Source organism: Temnothorax americanus, unplaced genomic scaffold (genome assembly GCF_048541705.1).
Source record: "Temnothorax americanus isolate GAGA-0224 unplaced genomic scaffold, ASM4854170v1 Scaffold65, whole genome shotgun sequence".
In the NCBI taxonomy this organism is placed as follows: Eukaryota; Metazoa; Arthropoda; class Insecta; order Hymenoptera; family Formicidae; genus Temnothorax; species Temnothorax americanus.
Window position 1 is genome coordinate 624198 of NW_027509787.1, and position 20174 is coordinate 644371.

Genomic DNA, 20174 nt, shown 5'->3' on the forward strand with positions numbered 1-20174 from the left:
ACGCTAGCGTCAAGCAAAGAAAGCTGGATTTTCTCAGCTTTAGCGTCAAAGCCAAAGCAGCGCGAAAACGCCGAAATTTTGACGCTGTTTTCCTTTTCATGAATTTCAATTGACGCCGACGTCACGTGTGGTCATGCGACCTTCTTGCCGCTGAAAATGAGCGTCGAGCGTCAGCATGAAAAGGCCCCTTTAAGGTTTGTTCGCGTCAAGGGTGCATCCCCATAGAGAAAAAAATAGCGGAACGGAATTAAAACGGAATTCCTTTGATTGGCTAATATCCCATCTTGAGAGCCCCCACCTGGAGATTAGCCAATCAGAGTAATTCCGTTTTAATTCCGTTCCGCTATTTTTCTCTCTATAGGGATGCAGCTTAAGGCTGATTTATAAAGACGGTAAAGGCCTGGACACACGAATCGACGGAAGACGTAAGACGTAAATTGTAAGGAAATCCACTAATCAGAGTCGACTATTCCCCTCTTCTTTCCTCTTAAAGAAGGGAATAGTCGACTCTGATTGGTGGATTTCCTGATAATTTACGTCTTACGTCTTACGTCGATTCGTGTTTGAAGGTCTTAACCGTTGATTTAAGCCGTAATCTTTAAGAAATTGATTAATTGCAGTCGATTGTTCTTCTCACATTCGACTGTGATTGGTCAATTTTTTAAAGATTACGGCTTTAAGGCCATTGCACGTAACGAAGTTTTAAGTCATAATCGTAGGGCCGTAAGAAAATAGACCAATCACACTCGATTATTCTTCGAGCTCAAGGAGAATAATCGACTGTGATTGGTCTATTTTGTTACGGCTTTACGATTATAACTAAAAGGGTTGATAATAGCCGTAACCGTTGATTTAAGGGTCGACAGGAGTAAGAGTGGAGACCTCTGTCGGCCGGTCGGGAATTACGGATTCGTTTTTCCCAAAGTTTAGCCTAATTAATTAACGAATCTCATTTTACTTATGCTCGTTTTAATCAGTAAGATCAGCCGCAAGCTGGTACAGAGCCGGATTTTGGAAAAAGGATCGAAATAAAATTTATAATAAATGTGGGGAAACGCGCAGCTAGACACGGGTCAGGTTGGGTCAGCTGCGAGTCCGTATTTTATTTATAATAAATTTTTAAGAGCCAAAATGCAAAATCCGGCTCTGTACCAGCTTGCGGCTGATCTTACTGATTAAAATGAGCCTAATTTTAATGAGATTCATTACGTAATTAGGCTAAACTTTGGGACAAACGATTCTCACTAGTAAGAGCAGCTTATGGGGAATTTCCGTGGTAACATACTGACAAGGGCTGTGTTCAGAGGTGCCAATGGTGCTGTTTGCCCGCTGCCTGCGCGCCTGGTGGGGACACGCACACAGCTGACGGAGCCGTGTACGTGTGCGCTGGGCGCTCGGCGGCGACCGGCGACTCGGCGCGGCTCGGCCAGCTTCGGGCGGGTAGAAGAGCGCATACATAAGCATAGCCATAGCCATGATGTAAAAAGAAAGGTGTTTCATTCCCGAGATGCGCAGTGGTCTAAAATAATGACTGCCTTCTGACCAATCAAAAAGCCTCCCCAAATGTAAAAAGCAACATGGCTACTTCCATGATATGTAAGAGGTTAGATTGTTAGCCGCCGCATGAGCGGATTCTCGCTTAAATCCAACCGGCGAGTTTTGCTTATCTGACGTCTAGTTCCTGGTAGTTCCTGTCATACTTACGGAAGTAGTAGGAGAAAGAATAAAAAATACACAGGACTCAATGTCTCTGCTAGACAGAGAGAAGGTGGATCATTACCGTCGAATGTAAATGCATCGCATAACTTTGCTTCTTTAATTGACTAATTTAGATCTAACATTCGATAAGAAGGTATTTATCATTAGAATTAATAATAATATTTATAAATATAAATGTTTTTGTTTTATTAGTGCATGTAATGAATTATATAAAAAATTTCTTTGAAAGACATTTCATCATCATAATATTGTAACTTTGATGAGAATGTAAGCAACATATTAGCAATCTTCTTATCTGTTTGTGAAGAAGAGCTTCTATGAGGAACGGTCAGCTTATGATTGGACCAATAAGGAAAAATCGAAGTCTCTAGACAAACCATCGTACACCAGTTTACAGCGCAGTTTCTTGGGCCGGTCCAACGAATCTACTACTACGTTTACGCGAGCGTTACTTCTGTAGTAACTTATGATAATTTCTTCGCGTAAACGGGATTTTGTAGTAACTTACGATAATTTACTCCGCGTAAACGAGTGATATATCGTAAGTTACTACAGAAGTAACGCTCGCGTAAACGTAGTATACCTACGGCTACTACGATAAGAGGTTTGTCCTGGCCATCTTTAAATGTGCCAATTTATTATTAGTAAGCTACATATTATATTTTCTTTACAGAAACAATGCCATCGTGTTCCATAAAAAATTGCAAAAATCGAACATGCGACGGAGATGCAAGAGGAATAACCTTTTTTAGATTTCCGAAAGAAACTCCAATTCGTCAGCAATGGCTTAATGCTTGTCAACAAACTGAGACAAGTTTGAAAGTTAATAAGACTGAGAAAACTAAACAGAGAGATAATAGAAAATAACATACGTAAGAAAAAATAAAAAAATATATATAAACTGTCTAATAAAGAAAATGTTGATAAAAATAAAATAACGTTATAAAATATAAATGCATTTATTTATTTGTTATTATTATACTAGCATGCCCCGCCGGGCTTCGCCCCGGCCCCGGTATTTGGTGTATTTGGATATCTTTCTAGATTTTTTTTTTTTTTTTTTTTTTTTTAAGTTATTATGCTATTCAGGGCAGAGACGAATCCAACAAACCATAGATTATTAAAATCTGTCCAGCCGTTCTTGAGTTATAAATGGTGTAACTAACCCGACTTTGTTTTATATATATAAATTATACTAACTTTTTTATACACTTATTTTTTATGAATAGCACGGCTTCTAAAACTTAAAGCGGTCTACATAGTCCGATCTTATTATATTTAATATTATCATATAGGTTTATATATATATATATATATATATTAATAAAGCATTGCAACGGCCATTGTATTAATGACAGCATTTTATAACGTAACTAATGGTTCAATGAAGAAAATTTGTTTTCGAAAAAGAAATTCTTATTTCGTCGGCTGCGTTTCGGCATCCATACAACTGATTGTAGAACCGGCCTAATCAATCTAGGTTAATAATTTTATCATTTCAAATTATATTACGTATTTTTATTTTTATGTAGTCTTTTATTACTTTAAAAATTTTTAATTTTGTTTGTATTTTTTTTACATTTACAACTTTTCTTTACATTTTTACCAATACTGCATTAGAATTTCGCGCTACATTTGGGGAGTGAATTTGATTGGCTGCTCCGTATTTGGCCGCCATTATGCGCAATGAAACACCTTTCTTTTTACATCATGGCCATAGCCATAGCCGATAGCCGGTCCGAAAGTCGGCGTATGCGTTCATATGCGTTAGCGCGTCGGCTGACTTGACTCGTCTGTTATGTCTCGCGTTTCCCTTCTGATGTTGATTTATGAATAAAATATATATTATGACATTGCATATGACAATAAAATATCCCTTCCCACACTAGGCGTGAAACACTATCGTGTGTCTCTTATTTAAAATAAGTAATGAAACTAATAACAAAAAATGTTAGTAAAATTGATCAATTACATAAATAATATCTAATAAAACTATATTATCTTTATTTTGAAAATAAACTGTATATAAGAAATAAAAAACAGAAAAAGCGTAAATAATAGAAATCCACTCTTGGCCAATATGTACGCTTTCTTCTAAAAAAAATCATGTTATTAATGTAGAAAATAAATTATTGTTAACACAAGAAAAGTGAAATAAAACATTAAATTATATATTGTTTGTTTTAGAAATATTGTTTTGATAGTATAATTACTTTGCTAATGGCAAATACATGTAATATAAAATTTAAAAAAGGAATAAATTATTTGTGCAACAATATGATAAATTTATTGTAATTGTTCTCAAATAAATGCATGGACACAACGTACATATTGTTGCTCAACGGAAACCGCGAGAAGGTGCGGTGGTCTTTTCCGTCAAGAGAAAATGTAAAAATTGTTTTCTTTAATATTAAAGAAAACAATTCTTTACATTTCCTACGAATACAAATAGAACAAAGAAAGAGAAAGATAGAGAGAGACATAGAATTGGTATAAAGGATAGACATAAAAAAAATATAAAAGGATAGACAAAAATATACAGGACAGAACATAGAAAAAGAAAAGATATTAAAAGAGTATTAGTTTTAATTTACACGATTTATAATTCACGACAGTTTGTGACAAAATTGCATATATAAAAAAACATTCAAAAAATTAGAGGTACATGTAAAAAAATATATACAGATACAGACATATGTATACATACATACATTAATTATACATCTTCAAATGTTCTCTAGATTACAAAATACAAAACATAACAAATAGAATTATATAATTCTTCTGACGTGAATTATATTAGATTGTCTAAAGTAACCTTTACACTAGAAATATCAAATAATTTTCTACCGTTTCAATTTTTAAAAGTAATGTTACATTAATTATGTTAAAAACATCGAATAATTTTTTTATTATAATCTACATTTTCTACTTTTACAATAAAAAACAGGATATTAAAAAATAGAAACGGTTGAAAATAGCTTTTGGTATTTCTAGTGTTTAATCGGAAAAAAATGCACATGTTTTATTTATTATAATACTGAAAATAATAACATTCCAGGGTAGCAAGCACTCGTCATTTTGACGTCAATATTTGGTCATAATTGGTCAGTAACGTCATTCGTCGATTAAGTGACGTATATTTAACGTCATGTTTTAATACGTCAAAAAGACTTTGTAAAATGACATTATATAGACGTTTACGTGACTACCCAGGTAGCAGACAGTCGTCATAATGACGTGATTCTTACGTCATTTTATGACGCATGTTACGTCATTTATTCCTAAAGTTTAACGTAAAAATGGCATATTTTTCACAGTATTTTTCACAGGAATATTCATTTATAAAGTGTTTCGTAATTTTATGATTGACGTGGTGAATTTATGGTATAAGTGGATCTAGTTGCGTGTGTAATTATAGTTTTATGACAACTACTTCATGCAGTGTTATAACTATCAAGAAGATATTATTACAAGATTTTTGAACACTTTAAAGATGTACCTGTTTTATAGATAAGTACAGTTAATAAGAAAGCATCAGGGTGAGAAGATCGTCACTGTCCACTGGATCATCGAAGTCAAGCGACTCCGACGCGGTACTGTACTAGGATGGGTGGGTGACGTGACCGCCTTGAGAGAGCGTCTATATGCACATGGCATGTAACGAAACAGTTAAAAAAACTTTTTTTTTCTTAAATAAAGAAAAAGAACATATTTTTATAAACGTTTATCAATAAGTAGACAAAATTTTCAAGTTTTAAAATTTTAATTTCATAAAAAACATTTCTAGAAACCGGTATGTCGTACATTGAACCCATTTTTGCCGTCAATAAAACGTCAGAAAATGACGTCTTTGGGATGTGACTTAGGACCGTGTAAAATACGTCATTTTTACGTTAAACTCTAGGAATAAATGACGTAACATATACGTCATAAAATGACGTAAAAATCACGTCATTATGACGACTGTCTGCTACCTGGTTTATAGCAAAAATATTTCAGAAATCATCCAAACTATTACGACTACAGCCAATTTTTGAAATTAACAAAAGAAATATGTTATAATAAAATCAAAATCGATATAAATAATGTTATTACAAAAAAAACAGATATAAAACTTAATTTATAACCACGGATTAAATACACATATATACATATATGTATTTAATGAAATAATAATATATATATTTCTTCTACATTTTTTACACAATTTTTAAAATAGAAAAAGTTGTTTGATTTTGCCAAGGGAAACATTCTATAGGAATGTCGTACTTAAAAGTACAATTTTGTGCAAAATTATGTACAGCTGTTTAAAAAAACAACGTTTTAAAGAACTGTCATTCAAAACCCGTTTTTATCTTGAAAAACTAACATGAAATACGTACATTACGTCCGTATACATTCAACGTACGTTGAATACCTCGTCAAATAATAATTTATTTTCCTCTTTACCAATGACTATTTTAAACATTTTGTACAATATATTGTAATACAGGCCGTAGAGCTGTGTTCCGAAATTGACTGCCAGTGCTGAAAATCTGTAATACATGTGACGTGACCTATAGATTTTTAGTACTGGCAGTTTCGGAACACGACCAAGAGTGACATAATTTATATTATATTATTTATTATATTTTTTTATTTGACAAATATACATAAAATATATAAATGTAACGTCCAAACATACGTACACACCACCGTAAGAATGTTATATATTAGTACATTATTTCCGAAAAGTTAGACAAATTTTGGCACCAGTTTCCAGTAAATCGGTCCATTAATAAATGAGTAGTTCGCAGTAGGTAAGTCAGACAGACAGACAGACATTATAAATATTTTAGAACCGATATCCCAAAAAATCGGTAATGATGCGGTTCTCAAAATATGTCTACGGTCTAAGTTAGAGTATCATAAAATAGTATACCAAATTAGGTTGATTTAATTTCAAAACTGTAGATTTGCATAGCGGACAAACACATACATTCATTTATATAAAGATAGAGATAAAAATATGATTTTATTACAATTATATGTATTTCTTGTGCTAATAATATAATAATTTTTAACAAGTATAATCGCTTATCCATTCTTATTAGTAAGCTCAATTTTTTTTAAATGTCTGGATGCAAATTTAGTAGCTTCGGTCACTGCTTTTTCTATATACGTCCCAAAATCTTGTGACACATGTGTAGATTTCATACTGGCAATTAACATGGATTTGAATCCTTTAATAGGTCCTTGATTTGCATTAAAAATTTGTAGAACGACATCCATCCAGATTTGTACATTGAATGCATTATAATCCATCTCCTATACAGTTCCTAATAATTTTTTTCGTTTTTTTTGTTGCTTGCTTATTTATTTTCATACAAATAAAATGAATTATGTTATACATCATTCATTATTTATATTACAAGGAAAAAAATTATTAGAAGTGCAAGAAATGCAGTAACTCTTTACATACATTATAATTATAGTTATGCAGAAAATATGAATGAAAACATAGATGAATTTGGTGTTTTGCTAATATATTTAGAAAATCTACAATAAACTTGAATGATTTATTGTCAAAATGATTTTATATACAATTTTATATACAATTATATATACAGTCGAAGTAATTATAAATTTTCAACACCAAACTCCTTGGCATTATTATCAATGGTAAGATTAAAGTAAATAATGCTATAAATATATCTGTCATATTCTCTGTGATTAAAATATGATGTAACTTGAAAATAATATCTATTTTATATATTATAGGTAAATATGAGTTATAAATAAAAATTACAAAATTATAAAATTGAATAATAGAAAAGCACAGTAAACATCAATAAGATATTAAATAGTATACCAAAATAAAGTCGGTATTATATTGGATAAGACTGTATGCTCTATGCATTAGAAGGTGGCCAGAGAGGTGCAGTACCTATCTCAACATACATGCAAGACATAAATGAAAACCTAGATGATATTTGTGTTTTGCTGATGTATTTAGAAAATCCACAATAAACTAGAATGATTTATCAAAATGATTTTATATCAGCGGTGCACATGTACTTTTGTTGTTAAAATTTTGCAGCAATTATTGAGAGCCTGATGTATTTAAAAATTAGATGGATAATAATGTTAATTAAACACTCCGTTTTTTGTTCTTTTTTTTAATGTTATAAAACTTTATTTCATATTATACGAAAATATTTCACAATAAGTTTTATTTCTGTAATATATTATATGTAAGTTATATCACATATATGTCATATATATATATATATGACATATATGTCATATATATATACACATACTTATTGCAAAGTGTTCTCGTAATAATATGTTTAATTCTCATTTATTTAACATTTCTGATATTGTAGTATTTGAAAGAGTGACTATATAAAAACTATAGCAAGTAAAAAAGTCATTATTTTATTTTTCTTCTCATTTTTTTCATTACAGAACTGCCTAATTGCGTAGTTTTGCAATAAAATTATTTTAAACATTATTTGACGAAAAATTGTCGCAAATACTTGCATGATCGTATATATATATATATATATATATATATATATATACACATACATACTTATTGCAAAATGTTCTCATAATAATATGTATAATTATGACATATGTGATATTAACTTACATATAATATTACAGAAATAAAACTTATTGTAAAATAATTTTGTATAATGTTAAAATAAAGTTTTATAACATAAAAAAAAAAAGGAGTGTTTATCAACATTATTATCCATCTAATTTTTTAATACATCAGAATCTCAATATTTGCTGCAAAATTTTAACAACAAAAGTACGTGTGCACCGCTGATATAAAAACATTTTGATGAATCATTCTAGTTTATTGTAAATTTTCTAAATACATCAGCAAAACACAAAATTTATCTAAAGCGGGTGCTTGTTGGCCTTGGTACGTTACTGCCTTCTGCTACGGACGGCCAGAAAGCATTTTTCAGGCCGTATTGCTAAAGCGGGGAGCACGCGGCAACGCCGCACAGACGCGGCAACGCCGCAGTCTTAGCATATGTCTTTCTACCGTGCGTCCGCGTGAGCAGTTCAATGGTGTGTGTGCGTATTCACACATAAAACCAGAAGTTAGTTTCTCGACGTTGGCGACACTGAAACGAAGTTTCGTATTGTCACCGCGCGAGGTCTCCAACATCAATTCGGAGTTCGGCCGTGACTCCTGTCGACCCTTAAGGTTTGTTCTTTTCAGTTGCACTGGTACTGCACTGGTTCTGAACTAGAACTGGCGAGTACAGCAGAAATTTTTCTAGTGCAAGAATACTGAGAGGAAGGAAAAGAACGCCACAGTGCAAGAATCAACGCGCAACACGTAATTGAAGACGTTGATTTATCAGACGAAGAAGATTTTGTTTTACCACCACCACCACTGTTATTGTACGCAGAACCTATCTGGGATGAAGATGATGATGGTAATTACTATTATTTCATGTGGCAAAATTGATTAATGTTAACAAGATAAATATCATCTACAATCTAACCTAATATAATTATATTTCAGATCATAACGAGTTACGGATAATACATCCAATTTTTGGAATGATTCAAAGAATTGAGCATGTAAAAATACAAAATTACGTAGAAGATATTGTTCGGAATTATAATGAGATAGATTTTATTATGCACTTTCGGATATCAAGAGAAAAGACGTATGAACTGATAAATCGATTCAGAATATCTGAGATATTTGTTTCTTTACAAGGTATGTATATTATATGTATATATAAAATTTTATATAATAATATTTGTATGTATATAAAAAATATGTCTGTTGTGTGCGCGCGCACGTGTGTGGGTGTTATATTATAACAAGAATGTGTTATTTTGGACATGAAGGAAATTGACATTTAACTTTACATTTAGATGATGCTGGACGTCTTAACATAACGGCTGAAAAACATTTATTGTGTTACCTGTGGTTCGTAGGACATCAAACTGCATCATATCGTGATGTAGCTGATCGATTTGGAATAACACTGAGTACTTTGTACAATATAATAACGAGAGTAACAAATTTTATAATGTTACTAGCACCTGACATCATTAATATCCCCCTTAATCAACGGTTACGGCTATTATAAACCAACCCTAAAGGCTGATTTATAGAGGCCGTAACCGTTGATTTAAGCCGTAATCTTTAGTGCCCGTCTATAATATGCTGATATTCATAAAATCAGCCTTTAGTGCAGTCATATGTATGTATGTACATACATTGTACATCATCAGACCAGGTTTTCAGCAACAGTAATTAACGCTTCTTTCTTTTTTTTTACTTTTAAAAGTTACTTGAATCTTGAATCCTCCGATAAGGAAAAACGAGTATATGCGGGAGAATCTGCTGCTTGGGGTAATTTATATTACACTGACTTAAAGTAATTATTAATGATGATGCGCTTGAGATCGATTTATACCAATACAGACCTGTACATACAAGGAACGTTTTTTTTGTTATAAATATCTAATACTTATTTGTGTGTGTAACTGTATGGAAGATAAATTTTAAAACAGCGAAATTTAAGCGCGTTTTCATACTTAAATCGTATTATAATAATATTCAAATTTTCTTCGAATAAGCAAATGTGAATTTTGAAGAGGTTAACTACAGACGAATTCTATCAGGCTCAGGTGTATATTTCTTGCAGTTTATTTCTTACATATTCTATCTGATCGTTATCGATAGACATCTAATTTGAATCTTTTTTAAGTAGGAGAAACCTACGATAGACGAAATAAGCCGAGACAGTACATAAAGCTATTTTAAGTATAACATTGAAACAATGCCTTCTCGAGATGATCACAGCCATGGACGGATAGCAAATTTTAAATTTAATAATAAACACGAAGTAAGTGTAAATCAAATTATTTTCTAATTTATATGGCTTAAATGAAGGATTTACGATAATTAATATTTCTATTTTAATCTTATTTCATATTTGAGATACAATAGTATTTTGTATCTAGATGTCTTTTATGCTTTTTGTGTTGATCTTCCGTGTAACTTATATAAAGATTTTTCAATTATTTGATAGATTGCTACATGTATATACGAAACATTTTACATATTTGATGTATATGTATCTTAGGAGGCACGAATAAGAAGGAACGCATTATCGGTGGAGCTACGAAAAGCCAAGAAAGATGATCAATTGTCAAAACGACGTAATTTGGATACACAAGAACTGACAAATTTAGAAGATAAAGCTGCTCTTTCGCCCACTTCTGCTCTTTCTATAGATGAGATTGTAAATCACATAAACTTGCCAGATGAAACATCACAATTACTGGCGATTCAAACCTGCAGAAAATTATTAAGTCGAGAAAAAAACCCTCCTATAAATGATATGATAAAAGGTGGCATAGTACCACGCTGTATTGAGCTCTTAGATAGTGATCATAAGTACGTTTAAAAACCAATTAAATAATTGATTGATTTACGTTTTTATTTTTATATTTTTTTATATTTTTTAACAAGCTATATTTTCATTATTTCTATCCAGTATCCCTTTGCAATTTGAAGTAGCATGGGTATTGACTAACATAGCTTCGGGTACGTCCGAACAAACGCAGAACGTTGTGAAACATGGAGCGGTACCAAAATTAGTGAAGATGCTTAAGTCTGCGTCGCCTGTTGTTGCCGAACAAGCAGTATGGGCCTTGGGAAACATAGCCGGAGACGGACCATATGCACGCGATCTTGTTCTTGGACATGATGCTCTACCTCTTCTGCTGGATTTAATTAAACCTGATACCTCAGTAAGTGACATTGTATTTAACCTTTGTATTTAAAAATCTTGTGTTTACAATAATAAGTGAAACTACATCGGTGTCTGAACACCACAGGTAAATAGAGAAATGCCATTTTTGGTCAAACTAGATTTTTTTGCCTAATAATATTTTTGTGTGAATTTATGTATATTTTTCCATTCAGCAAACTGTGTGCCAATTATTTGTCGGTCTTGAAACACAGTCTCGTTAGAATAGTAAATTCACATAACTAAATCGATAATTTTTTAACTACATTCGTCTTGCTTGCTTTCACCTTGTCAGTATTGACACTTGGAAATAATAGTTTTGTTCGTTCATCTAAAATGCCTATTGCAAGCCAAATGGCAATTAGACAAAAATATTTTTAAAAGCAACTGCACTTAATAGCTGAATTGTTAATATTGGCAATAAATGAGAATTTTACAATATTACGTTATCTTTGTTGCAAGAAGGTGAAGATGATATCGAACTATGTCGATATTGGTTTAAAACATTTAGACAGCATTGTAATATTCTTAAGTAAGTTATAAGTAATTTAAAAAATATCTAAACTAAAAATAGAGAGTTATATACTGTATTAAAGATATATAACAGCATTGACAAATTGGGCTTATTAGTAAATTAGTAAATGTACAGAAGAGTATTAATAATAATTAGATATTCATAAAGAAATAAAATTATAGAGAAAATGCAGAGATTCATTATATATAAAGGATCTTTATTATAAACATCTTGATGTAACAAAAACCTCAAATACGTTACCTGTTTGAGAGTTGTGATTAAGTTAAAAAATATTTTAAAAACTATTTCCTCATATTTCGTTTCTGATGTTTTATTTCGTTTGATAATAGTTTGAGATCATAACTCTTCTCATTCATTGAACCAGTTATTTGAGATGTTTACATTAAAATAAAATATTTTTTGGACTTGAATTTCTCTCTTTTTGTTCTTTGTTAGCATCAGAATTTGTGTCTTATTGTTAGTTGAAAACGCTTACACTTTCATTGCGCTACGTCTTTTAAGAAAGCAAACATGAGCGAGTAACAATAATATATTTGGAAAATTATATCTTTATCTGTAAATTATATCGTCATCTTTTTTCTATAAGGAGACAATATTCCAATGTTTTCTGATAATAATGAAATACGCAGATAACATTCATGCGCAATATCGTATGGACCTTATCTAATTTATGTCGAAACAAGAGTCCACCTCCACCCTTCGAATTGATCAGACCTGTTCTACCAGTATTTAATCGTCTGTTTAGTTATACGGATCAAGATGTGCTTGGTAAGAAACATTCACGTTTTATCGGTTATCGTTATTTTATATATTACATAATTTGTTTTGTATATGAGATACTTATGCAGCTATTTGTTCTAGCTGATACCTGCTGGGCACTTTCTTATCTCACCGATGGATCCAACGACAAAATACAAGCGGTATTGGAAATTGGCATTATACCAAAACTTGTACAGTTGCTGACGTCACAGGAAGGAACTATTCTTACTCCAGCATTGCGTACAGTTGGAAACATAGTAACGGGTGACGATACTCAAACGGATGCTGTGATTCTCGCGGGAGGATTGACGCATCTTGGTGCCTTGTTGCGGTATCATCGCGCCAACATTGTAAAGGAAGCTGCTTGGGCAACCAGTAACATTATGGCTGGTAACACAGGCCAAATCCAAAGTGCGATAAACGCTGGTCTGTTACCACCATTGATAGAAGTACTTCAGTTTGTAAGTTTGTTTATGCATACGCGCAAGAATCAAAGATTTTTTTAAACTTTTGAATAGAGAATTTTGTAGATAAATATATCCATTTATTTTAGGGAGACTATAAGGCACAAAAGGAAGCTGCATGGGCTGTAACTAACTTAACAACGGGAGGAACGATTCAACATTTAACTGAATTAGTGGGAGCGGGTGTATTGCCACCTTTTTGTAATTTATTGGAGACAAAAGACTGGGGTGTTATCATTGTTGTCTTAGATGGCCTAACTAATATCTTACATGCTGCAGAAAAAATAGGACAAGTAGAAAGAGTTGCCATTATGATCGAAGAAGCTGGAGGACTAGATAAAATAGAAGCTCTTCAACATCATCAGAATGAACAAGTTTATCAGAAATCTATGGCTATACTTGATACGTACTTTTCTCAAAAGGTTTGTACATTTGTTTTATGTTCATAAAGTTGAATAATTACCAAGTTGACTATATAGAAAAACTGTTTTTCGTAGACAGTTTTATATTTTACCTAGATATAGACAAATGTATAATTTTAATAAAGTTATTTTATCTGCACTAAATTGAGCGATGTTAATCAAATTATTATTTTAATAAAGATACTTGCGTATTCCTCTTTCAACAAATAAAAAAAGTTTTTTTTAGGACGAAGAAGAGGTTTCTACTTCTAAAGTTAACGAGAATGCTGATGAACAGATTGAATTTAATATGATGGAAGATCCGCCGATAAATAAATTTAATTTTTGAATGAGTACGTCTTTGAATTTGGATTAAAGAATTATGAATTAAAGAATTTATCAATATGAGACTTGATTATCAATTTATTATAGTTTATAATGATGGCTGCCTACAATAAAAATTCAAGTGTCAGTAATATTTGTGACAAAAAATAATAGAAAAGAAAAAGCAACACGAATCTATTCAACTATAAACAATGATCTTATCTTTTTATATGTATTCTAAGAATAAAATTATAATTAAGTGTTGAACACAATAATTTTGTTTTGATAATTGAGTCTCGCATCTTCTAAATGTTTCTAGATATATTTACGTGAAATCTCATTGTTACATTAGGCCTGTTCGTTTTCGCTGCACTTCTGAATTAGTGCAATAAGTTAGAATAAAAGAAAATATATTTATTTCTTTCTAACTTATTGCACTATATTGCAGTAGTTCAGAAGTGCAGTGAAAACGAACAGACCTATTAACTGAAGAAAAAAAGCTTTTGATACTAATTATTTTATGTAATTTTTAGAAGTTACTGCAAACATTTTTCAAACTTATATATTTACAGATTTACAGGTTTATTTGTTAAATCTCGTAACTGATAAGTACATTTTGTAATAGAAATAATTGAGTTTAGCTTTCTTTGTACTTCTTTCGTTGAAAAAAAGATAATGCTACTTGATCATGTTTTATTCTTCTTTTTTTATGCAGAAAATGATTAATCTATTAAATCTCAAGTTTTCTCTTGTATTTTTACTAATATTCAATCATTTCTTTACAGACTTATTTAAAACCGTTATTTTTAAATATTAGTTTCGATAATTTGTAGAATCGATTGTCACGATTAATAACTGATCTATTACTCTATGTATTATGTATTATAAATTCTGTGTAAAAGGGCTCAGTATTATTTATTCCTTTATAGTTTTCTTTTTTAATAAAACGTACGTTGATAAATATTTTTGCAAACTTTACGATTTTATTGTATTATCATGAATACTCCCAAAAAATTATCCGTTAGAAAAACCAATAAAAACTATGTCGAGTTCAAAATTTAATAGTTACTGCAAACATTTTTCGGCAATTATTTAGAAAAACCACGGGTTTCCGATTTTCCGTCATTATTTTGGGCGGACCATCGGCACGGAAGAGACCATGAGAATCTAGTAAAGTCTAGTTAATTTTGTCTTCCACGTTTCATGTACTGTCACCCTCGTGAAACACAACATTTTCTATGCCGCCAGATTAAAAAAAAAAAAGTTAGGAAGCATTACTTTTGTACTGACTTTCGTATTTTTAATAATATATTTGTACAAAATTCATTAACTATGATAGATATTCACTGAATTATACTTATGCAGCTTTCAAAATAATATGCTTTAATTGTGGTGAATGAAAAAGCATACGTCCTATCTTTGATATATTATAAAAAAAGTGATATAATAATTGCGGTGAGATTAACTAATTTAATTATTTTTTCTCTATTTTATAAAGCTGTAAATGAAAAATTCGTCGTGTTGCTGATATTCTTTCGAATGTTCAAATCGCTCGTCATCGACCCAATATAAAATCGCTTTGGTCGTTGACCAAGAAATGATAAACAAACGCAGCTTTCTTTTTATCAAAGGTAATTTGAGTCGCGCGACTTCTCTGATGACAATCGTCCCGGCTTCTTGGCGGATCTCTCAGAAATATTGATCCAAACAACGTCGCTGCACAAATAATACAATGTTTTTAAAGTATCTTGGTGGTTTTTAAAGTATATCAATGCCCACATGTGGTAGTAGAACAATAAATTAACCCTTTGAGGACGAGAGCTTTCTAAAAAACTAATTTATGAATGAATTTGATTTTAAGGTAGTCGTCTCGTCAGGGCATGTATTAGATAAAGTTTTCGATTTTGGATTTTATATCAAATTATATGATCAGCTTTGCAGTCGATTTTTTCTGTGGCTCCTTACCGACTATTTACTCTAGAAAATCGATCTCGAAAATCACAAATTTTGCATTACTTCATACAGACGGCCAGAAAAAGAAGGCTCTATCACGGTTTCAATCACATATTTTTCGCATTTTTCGATTAGATGAAGTGAGAAAAAACATTGCTTTTTGTACATTAGATTTCGAAGAATCCGATGCAACCATAAAATATATAGTTTACCGGAGATTTCGCTGCTAATTTTTTAGTTTATTTTAGTGAAAATGCGGTAATCGAGCAGACATTCTTTGGTCGAGGTAAGGTTGGGAAGACTTGGCAAGCCGCTGGCTAATCACTGTAGTTGCAGGTTATGAGGCTCGTCTTTCTTAGCCGAATTGGATAGTAATTGACACCCCTGTCATGCGTTTTGAAACCCTTTCTCAGTAATTGTCAAAATTCAATCGAAAAGGAGATGTAACCTCACTTGTAACCTTTCTCGACGACTCGCATGATCAGCTGATCAAAACGGAGTCAAATGAGAAAAATCACATAATTTGGAAAAAGTAACATACTTTGGCACGTATGAAATTTTACACCATAATTCATAAAATTATTTTTCCCTTAGCAAAAATTGCCTGAAATATATTTCTGAACGTGAAAACCTACAAACAGTCACATGACTAGCACGTAGCGAGACGCCTACCTTAACCTTCAAATTCTAAAATATAAAATGTGAATTCAATATATAGTGAGTCAAATTTCAAAACAATCCAATTACCGTAAAATTCGATTTACGGTGTTCTTGGAATCGCTATAAATGTCAAACAAAATGAAACTGGAAACTTGGTATTAATTATATAGTTATTAGTAACGTTAAAAATTTCCTAAAATCAAATTTTGCAATAATCAGATTATTGCATAATCCGATTTTGAAATTTTGTTTGGACTTACCATTTTTAATTTTATTTCTTAATCTTAAATTCGAATAAAGCATTAGCGAATTATTCCAATAAGTCAGGTTACATGAAAATCGAGCGAGCCTTTACACAAAATAAAGGAGAGTGGCAAATATAGCGCTCGCCCGTCCTCAAAGGGTTAAGAATGAGACAGAAATAGGCAAGAGAAACATATGAATAAGAACAACTTTACCAAGCGTCTTAGCATCGAGTTCGTTATCTTGCGTATGACTTAATAACTCTTGCAAAAACGAGCTGATATAGAGAAAGACTGTTCTTCTAGTCTCGGGTAGCTGCATTACAATCTGTAAATGAGAAAAATATATAATCTGAATTTGATTGTACAAAAAAATATTACATATAGTAAAATGTCAGTTTCCGATTTGATTTACTTGTTTGCATTGTAAATAATTGGTTGCCGCAGATAGACAAACATTATGCAGATTATATGGTATCAAGGGTTCAGCGGTAGATTCTAAAAGTAGCAATAATGCCTCTGCTACCGAATGTACACCACCAGCTGTATGTAACGAGAATAATTAGTCAAGGAACAACGATATGTATGTATGTGTGCGTGCATGTATGTATATACACGCTTTCACGGGGTGGGTCATTGTGGATCGAACTTTCGTGTATACACAAGTATTTATAAAAGTTGAGATACTATTGCAACAGCATACTTTTAACCCTCCGTGGTCACACCTATTTTTTCAAACAAAGAAGTCACTCTGGGTCATTTTGACCCGAGACAAACTTTGATCGTTCGCCATTTGACCATTTATCCACCGATCGTGTTGAAAAAATTCTCGAATGCACTTGCGATATTGCTAAATTGATTGCTATAAAAGAAAAGTGCCTCAAGAATTTTTAACATATAAAAAAAATTCGCGGCGAATTTTTTTTATTTTAACGGTCTCTACCTATAGAGGATATTTCAAAGCTCTTGTAGATGGCGGACCAAGCTCCATTTTAAGCTAGGTATTTAGCTGATATTTAGATCCAAATGAGGGTGGGTCAAATTGACCCAGTGTGACCACGGTTATTAAGATCAAATCAAATCAAGAAATCCTGTACCACTTTTCCCTCTGACAAACAATTATCGAGATATCAAGCTAAATATTGAAAAAGTTACCAAGTTTTCCTTAATTAAATATCTCAATAAATAATGGGTAAATAAAAAAATATTTTACATAAAAGTTGCTTAAATTAATTAATAAAAAAATATGATACAATAAAAGATAGGGGTTTCCACTTAAAAAATTGAAAGTGATCTTTACGTCATCTTAACGCCTATACTCAAAGGTCAAACAAATATTAAAGGCCGGAACACGATACAAAGGTACAGGCAATAGGAATAGGGAATAGCAACAGAATGCATTGATACACGGCTTCTAATAGGTTAAAAATCTACATTCTGTTGCTATTCTCTATTCCTATTGCCTGTACCTTTGTATTGTGTTCCGTCCTTAAGGCTCATGAACAATGCCAAGTAATAAGGACAGGCAATAATAAGAACAGGGAATATCACAGGCAATTAAACAATGGGCACGGTTACACCCTGCATTTAGGCCGCGGCCTATACCTCAAATTTGACCTAAATTATTTAGGCCGCCTGTTATTAACTTAAAAACTATTGGACCAAATTTGTATTAAAAACATATAAAATAGGGGTAGAATTTTCCGGAAAGTGCTATAAAGTGTATAGTTTTTCGTTATCTATTTTCTAGAGAAACCGATTTTTTTAAATTTTTTAATTTTTACGGGTGGTGTATGTTTGAACGTTTTTAACTTAAAAACTATTGAACCGAATTTTTATTAAAACCATATAAAATAAAAGTAGAATTTTCCGGGAAGTGCTATAGAATGTATAATTTTTTGTTATCTATTTTTTGGAAACCAATTTTTTTAATTTTTTTAATTTTACGCAAAATAATTGACCAAATCTTAAAGAATTATATATGAAACAGGGGTAGAATTTTCCGGGGAGTGATATAAAGTGTATAATTTTTTGTTACCATTTTTTTTTTTGGAAACTGGTACCGAAATTTTTCCAATTTTTCAGGAATTAATTGACCGAATCTCAAAGAATTGAATTTTGTGATATAAAGTGTATAATTTTTTGTTACCGATCTTTTTGGAAATTATTATCAGAAATTTGTTGAATTTTTCGGGAAATAATTGATCGAATCTTAAAGAATTGTAACAAAGGCAGAATTTCTAGGAAAGTATTATAAACTGTATAGTTTTTTGTTACCGATCTTTCAAAAATTTTATTAATTTTTCGAAGAGAAAGACGAGAGAGAGAGAGGGAGAGCGAGAGCGAGAGCGAGAGAGAGAGAGAGAGAGAGAGAGAGAGAGAGAGAGAGAGAGAGAGAGAGAGAGAGAGAGAGAGAGAGAGAGAGAGAGAGAGAGAGAGAGAGAGAGAGAGAGAGAGAGAGAGAGAGAGAGAGAGAGAGAGAGAGAGACTATTTGCGTGTCTTATTACATATGTCTTCCGGGGCGAAGCCCGGGTAACCAGCTATATATAAAATTTGCTGTGCGACAGTAGTTAACTCAAATTAAAGTAAGCAATTCATAATATTATCAATTAATATATCAGGTGTGAGAAGCGTCAAATCTTAATTCCGCATTACCTAAAATTGGCAACATAAAGACTGAAAAGCGTGATCGGGGCTATCTGTCCTATTTTTGATGGGGCAATGTGTCCATTTCAATGTGTGACGAATTGTTCTTTTATAAATAGATAATGGTGCGTAACTACAAAAAAAAGACTTTCTTTAAGACGGATAAGGTAGACATATCCAATAAAATTATATTTAGAGCGATTAAAAAAATCAAAATTGAGCGAGAATGTTTTCGTAAAAACAGCGTTAGACTTTGGAATAAATGTTCAGGCTCTCACTCGCTACTGTAAAAAAGTGACCTAAAGCAACTACTTGATCCTGCGATTCAAGAATCGTCACCAAATTTTTATTTTAAAAATACACGTCAAGTTAAATATATGAGTTTGTCTTAAATTATTGAGTATTTTCTATTTCAAACGCTGCCGAGAATAAAGTAAAGGCCCTAAATAAAAAGAGATTAAAGAATTGAGGGGACAAAAGAAACTCATCACATTGATTTTGCAACAGATTCAAAATCAGTTTGATGCCACCGTATATAAAGAAAAATCATATGCATATGGGGCTGTCTACGTTTGACTTGTCCACTTAAAAATTTCACCTCTTTAAAATGTTAAAAGATCAACGATTTTAATTGTTTTTTTTTTAATAGCAAGGTTGAAAGGTTGTACCATTAAACTTTTAG

At 31.8% G+C, this 20174-nt stretch overlaps 2 protein-coding genes and 2 long non-coding RNA genes across 20 annotated transcripts in view; 3 read left to right on the forward strand and 1 right to left on the reverse strand.

Moving 5' to 3' along the window:
* Nucleotides 1–9802, forward strand: part of LOC143905661 (uncharacterized) — a 256879-nt gene extending 247077 nt beyond the window's left edge. Inside the window, exons 3-5 of the long non-coding RNA XR_013259280.1 lie at nt 9009–9167; nt 9257–9457; nt 9619–9802. This is a non-coding gene — a long non-coding RNA (uncharacterized LOC143905661). The remainder of the gene's footprint in view (nt 1–9008; nt 9168–9256; nt 9458–9618) is intronic.
* Nucleotides 851–2674, forward strand: LOC143905663 (uncharacterized). The gene is made up of 3 exons (XR_013259281.1): nt 851–1852; nt 2027–2323; nt 2393–2674. It is a non-coding gene; the product is annotated as an uncharacterized LOC143905663 (long non-coding RNA).
* A 3-nt stretch (nt 9803–9805) lies between the features above and the next one.
* Pen (karyopherin subunit alpha) lies at nt 9806–14076 on the forward strand. 13 transcript variants are annotated; one of them, XM_077421207.1, is made up of 10 exons: nt 9806–9954; nt 10038–10102; nt 10330–10380; nt 10461–10598; nt 10839–11152; nt 11253–11508; nt 12672–12810; nt 12904–13262; nt 13355–13687; nt 13914–14076. In XM_077421207.1, the coding sequence occupies exons 4-10, from the start codon at nt 10533–10535 to the stop codon at nt 14013–14015; spliced, it is 1569 nt and encodes a 522-aa protein (XP_077277333.1). In that variant the 5' UTR covers nt 9806–9954; nt 10038–10102; nt 10330–10380; nt 10461–10532; the 3' UTR covers nt 14016–14076. The 13 variants fall into 13 exon arrangements, with proteins under 13 accessions (XP_077277333.1, XP_077277334.1, XP_077277336.1 ...); XM_077421208.1 differs by having other exon boundaries at nt 10464–10598; XM_077421210.1 differs by having other exon boundaries at nt 10348–10380.
* The window catches only part of Ocrl (Oculocerebrorenal syndrome of Lowe), an 81782-nt gene continuing 75360 nt past the window's right edge, over nt 13753–20174 (reverse strand). For all 5 annotated transcript variants that reach the window (XM_077421190.1, XM_077421188.1, XM_077421192.1 and 2 more), the window contains 3 exons: nt 17261–17388; nt 17062–17173; nt 13753–15706 (listed from right to left, as the gene is read on the reverse strand). In XM_077421190.1, coding sequence (XP_077277316.1) covers nt 15546–15706; nt 17062–17173; nt 17261–17388 — 401 coding nt within the window. In that variant the 3' untranslated portion in view covers nt 13753–15545. The remainder of the gene's footprint in view (nt 15707–17061; nt 17174–17260; nt 17389–20174) is intronic.

Coding starts and splice junctions, on each gene's coding strand:
- Pen (XM_077421199.1), top strand. CDS start 10,533: ATGCCTTCTCGAGATGATCACAGCCATGGACGGATAGCAAATTTTAAA. Junction 10,599..10,838: donor AATTTAATAATAAACACGAA/GTAAGTGTAAAT, acceptor TATGTATCTTAG/GAGGCACGAATAAGAAGGAA. Junction 11,509..12,671: donor TAATTAAACCTGATACCTCA/GTAAGTGACATT, acceptor TGAAATACGCAG/ATAACATTCATGCGCAATAT.